Source organism: Adiantum capillus-veneris, chromosome 10 (assembly GCF_014529385.1).
Source record: "Adiantum capillus-veneris isolate H3 chromosome 10, ASM1452938v2, whole genome shotgun sequence".
In the NCBI taxonomy this organism is placed as follows: domain Eukaryota; kingdom Viridiplantae; phylum Streptophyta; class Polypodiopsida; order Polypodiales; family Pteridaceae; genus Adiantum; species Adiantum capillus-veneris.
This window is the reverse complement of record NC_140940.1, coordinates 92,317,790-92,322,359: the sequence shown is the minus strand read 5'-3', so window position 1 is coordinate 92,322,359 and position 4,570 is coordinate 92,317,790. Positions and strand designations below refer to the sequence as shown.

The window sequence follows — 4,570 nt, the reverse complement described above, 5'->3', positions numbered from 1 at the left end:
TGACAAACATGGGGCATCATCGTTAGCACCTTCATGTACAAAATCAAAGTTATTAATGTTCATTCTACTCTCTTGATTATTGTTAGCCATGTTAACAATTTGTGTACTTACTTAGTGTACTCTTTGGCAATTCAAAACCTTAGTTGTTACTCCTCTTAGCCTTTGAAAATTAGCACTTAAATATCTATACCCATGGCTTGAATTGGTTAATTATAGTGAGCAGTGGAGTGGATCTTATACTGCAGAGTTGTCAAGGGATAGCTCCTTTCAGACTTCTTATGGCTCAATAATGGTAAAGCTGTAGGCAAATGTAAAAAGGCTACATTATTAAGGCCAAAGCTCTCGAGGTGTGCACCATATCCGACAGTGGGCTTCACAAAACTGATAATAGATCCCAATTCTACTTATCCTAATATAATTAAGAAAATCAACCATTAACAGGCTACTTAAGGACCTCTCTTCTTAAGCAAGAAAAGAGAAACCAAATGCATTGATACCAATGTAATGGAAATGGCCTATGAACTTTGAGAGTAGCGGAATTAGGAAATTTGAGAAAGCATTGTTTGTAAGATTACTTTGTGAGCAAAGAGGGTGAACTTAATTGATGGTAGCAACATGAACATAGTACTTAGTTAGATTGGCATGAACAATACTTTTGCAATAGAGAGAGTTTAGAAAACATGACAACATCTTAGGACCGGATTTATGTGGATCCGGTCCCCCCTCCAATAGGCATTTGTATAATAGATTCTCCCATCAAGAGAGACTTGGTACGATGCAATATTTGTGTTCCTTGTGACCAAGGTGATGCAAAGAAGATGGAAAGCTTCATGCATCACAAGCGTAACATAAACTTTGCAAAAAGCATTAACTATCCCAAGCCTCAGTCCCAAGGCCTCAAACACCTTCGAAGATGGAGAGAGCTAGCAGGGAATGAGGGTAGGGAAGAGAAAGAAGAAACATTCCATAGGAGAAATAAGTAGTTCCTCACTTATCACTAATCTTCTTGCTAGCATACATGATAGTATAGTAATGAAGATGGAGAAGATGACAAGCTTAAGCATTGAAGCATGTCTCTTGGTTGGATTTGCATTCCATAGCCAAGAGTGTTGGTGTAGGCTCTCAACTTCTCTACTAGCTTGGAGAAGGAGATGGAGATCTTGCACTTTGCACCTTACACAATGAGAGTGTGTGTGGAAGATTATATCCCCCAAGCTATCCCCCTTCTTGGTTTGGTCGACCCCTCCTTGTAGCTCATGCTTTAAGCTCATTGGACCCTTCCAGGCCTAGCCAATCACCTACAAGAAGCATATCAAGCAACAAGGGTAGGCTTGGGACAAGTGTCCCCCTTTCCCCTTTGAGAGAGAGGACTTGATAAATGAGAAAATAATTAATTAAATTAACTAATTTATCATTGGACCCCTTTGGAGGCCAACTAATAGGCTTTAGGAACACCATGAGGGCAACATGATGAGGAGCTTGACAAGTGTCCTATTTTCTTTCTTTGTACCAAGTTTGCCTTGTGTGAAGTTGTATGTGTTCTCTCTCTAGCCCCTCCTTGTAGGACTCGCCCCTCCTCTTGTAGGGACCTTTATTCACTTTGTGGAACACCTTACCCTCAAGCACCTTAGTCAGCAAGCATGAGAAAGCACCTCAATCTTGGGTAATGTTCCCACAAGCATCTCAAGCCCCCTAGTCGGCAAGCACAACAAGAACGTCAAGCATCTTAGTCAGCAAGAAGGACAAGCACCTCAAGAACCTCAATCATCAAGCACCTCAAGCTTGGGCCTGGTTCCCACCTCAAGTTCAGCCCTAGCTTACTTAAGGTCAAAGGACTTTTAACACTAACCTTTGGGGCTAAAAGCATGCTTTGGTGGTACAAAAAGGACTGTCCTTGACAGCACCTTTGACAAATCTTCAAGCTACAATTTCTACATGTCACATGAAAAACTACCTATCATACTATATATCAATGGATAGATCTTCAAAAGGAGAATCTAAAAACACAAGGTCCGAAAAGTTTTGACCTAAACTACAAAAATTTTACTAGTCCCCACTTTTTCATTGGTAGAAGTAAAATAGGTCCTTTTTTTGTACCACCAAACCACGCTTTCACCCTTGGAGGTCTTTAATGAATCTAACCCTAAGATCTTTTAAGCTCCATTGGTTAGCCTTGCTCTTTGACAAACCATCTCTCATTTGGAGCCCTTTAACATTGACCCGGTGTAGAGATAGATCTGTATGCACATTTCTATATTCTAACCCTTGTTCCCGTTTATTCTCCCACATTAAATGATCAGTTTAATATGAGAATTTTATGAAAATATGTATACCAACTATGGTGCACTTTCAAATCAGAACAAGTCCTTGACAAGCATCGAAAATGGGCATGGTAAATAAGCTCTAGGTTGGCACCCCATAGATCCAAAGTGAGAGCATCTCTCCAAATGCGACCATCTATGCCTACAAATTCTAATAGGACCTCATATAGGATGAAAAACTAGGACGAAAAGCTAACAAAGAATAGAAGCATTGGGCCATTTTGAGCAATTGAGTGAAATCTCTCTAAAGAGGCAACATCTATGCTTGCATTCTGAGGGCATGTGGAAATTCCATTATGAGAAATTTTTTCACAAGCTTAAGAACTACATGAGGAGCTTGAATAAGTGTTGCAATATGTAGCTCATATACATTGCATAATATTGTTGATCATGCCATTCCTATAGTTACTTACAAATCAAGGTTGCATTAGCTTGAAAAAGGTTTGCATGTAGTTCATATACATTGCATAACAATATTGATTATGCCATTGAGGTTTGTCAAGACATATTGTGCAATTACTACAAAAAGCAAGAGCTTGCATCAAGAGAAACATGTAAAACCCCAATGTCATAAGGAGGTTGAGAGAAGGAGATATGCCTCCATGTTCCATGAGGGAGATGATAGAGGCATGTGAACTTGCGGTGCCCAATGAGGATGAGGGATGTGTCAATGGTGAGGCATGAGAGCGTTCGGTAATAGTGCTTGTGGAAGCAATGTGGCATGGTGGCAATGTTATGCCAAGAATTATTAGCATCATGCGCCTCCCATATCTCTAAATCACTATGGTTTTTGCGCTTGCCCACCATGATTAGACGTTCACCACAATACAAGAGTGTGCCATACTTGACAATATTAAATGGAGGAGGATCCATTCTATGGGTCTCCTTCCACTTCTTGTCTATAGAGTTATAGGCATTGATTAGCAACTTGAAGTTGCTATTGTTGCCGCTACCTAGATGGTGATCGGGATCCTCCTCCTCCTCTTCATCATCATCATCCTCAAAGTATGATTGATCATCGATGTCCAACGCCGCCTCATCAAAGACATCTGTATAGATGGGCAGTGCCAACCTCAAAGTGTCTTGGACAACCAAGTTTCCATTCATAACAACACATGAACGGGGATGATTCTTGGGGAATATGTATCTTCTAAGTGCTTCATCTTCATTAGAGCCAAAGGGGATATGGGTGAGGAGCTCCCAGGAGTCTGACAAGGAGTTGTACGTGGCAAGAGAGGAATATGTGGAGGATGTCTCGAGGGCAGCACCCATGGTGAAGGAGAAGTGCCTGTTATCGGTAGAGTCGAGGTGAATTCGCATGAAGGAGCGGCCAAATGTGGAAGAACCGAGGAGAGGGAGAGCAGGGGCAGGTGAAGGAGTCTCTATAGAAAATTGGAGTTGAGTTTTGGAGGCAAGCAAGGGGCAAGGGGGTAGGTCCTTCCAAGTGTTGTTCACCACATTCCACACTCGGATAGTGGAAGTGCCAGTGCAGGAGTTGTATAAAAGAAGGCAAAGCAGGCCCTGAGAGGAATGCAAGAAGAGCACTTTGCGATGTGAGGAAGAGGGCGGCATGGGGAAGGGAGGGGTCACACGGAAGCTGGTGAGAGTGAGCGGGTCCAGGAAGGAGAGCTTGCCCTTGGCATGTGAGAGGATGAAGTGGTGCTGCTCATTGTATATAGCAGGATTCTGCATACATGCGGACATGATGGTGGCATTCCAAGACTTGCAAACGGAGCGGAACCGCAGAAGGCTTGGTAACGGAAGCTTTGGAAGCAGCACGTTGGCGATGATGGCTTGCAGCGGCTCATAAAGAGTCATAAACTGGTGCCTTTTGAAGAGCTTGCGATGCGAACTCTCGACGTCCTGTAATTCGACGGGTAGCAGTGAACTAGACGTTGAGTAGCCATTACTATGCAGAGCAGCTGTGCGGCTGCATGGCGGAGAGGTCGACTGTTTCCTCTTCGAGTTCATGAGTGGAGGGACGTTGGTTGCGCTGCCTGCTTCCCTGTTTAACGGTTCAAGCTCATTCTCCATTTCGAATGCATGCAAGGCGCGCTTTTATATGCTTTCGCGTCGACCTAAAAAGCAAAAGCTGAAAAGCTTCCGAGGAGTTAGTACGCACGCTGTACTATGGTGGCCTGATATCCTTAAATTGACTCTAGAGTCTTCCCCACATATCGGTCAACTTGCTGTGTTAATATAATTTTTCCCGTTCTTCACAAATCTAAAAATTCATATACACTAGCTCA

At 42.8% G+C, this 4,570-nt stretch overlaps 1 protein-coding gene across 1 annotated transcript; it reads right to left on the bottom strand.

Moving 5' to 3' along the window:
- Nucleotides 1–2,840: 2,840 nt before the first annotated feature.
- Nucleotides 2,841–4,355, bottom strand: LOC147449240 (uncharacterized). The gene has a single exon (XM_086521532.1). It carries the CDS (start codon nucleotides 4,353–4,355, stop codon nucleotides 2,841–2,843), a length of 1,515 nt encoding a protein of 504 aa, XP_086377658.1.
- Between the last annotated feature and the right edge of the window lie 215 nt (nucleotides 4,356–4,570).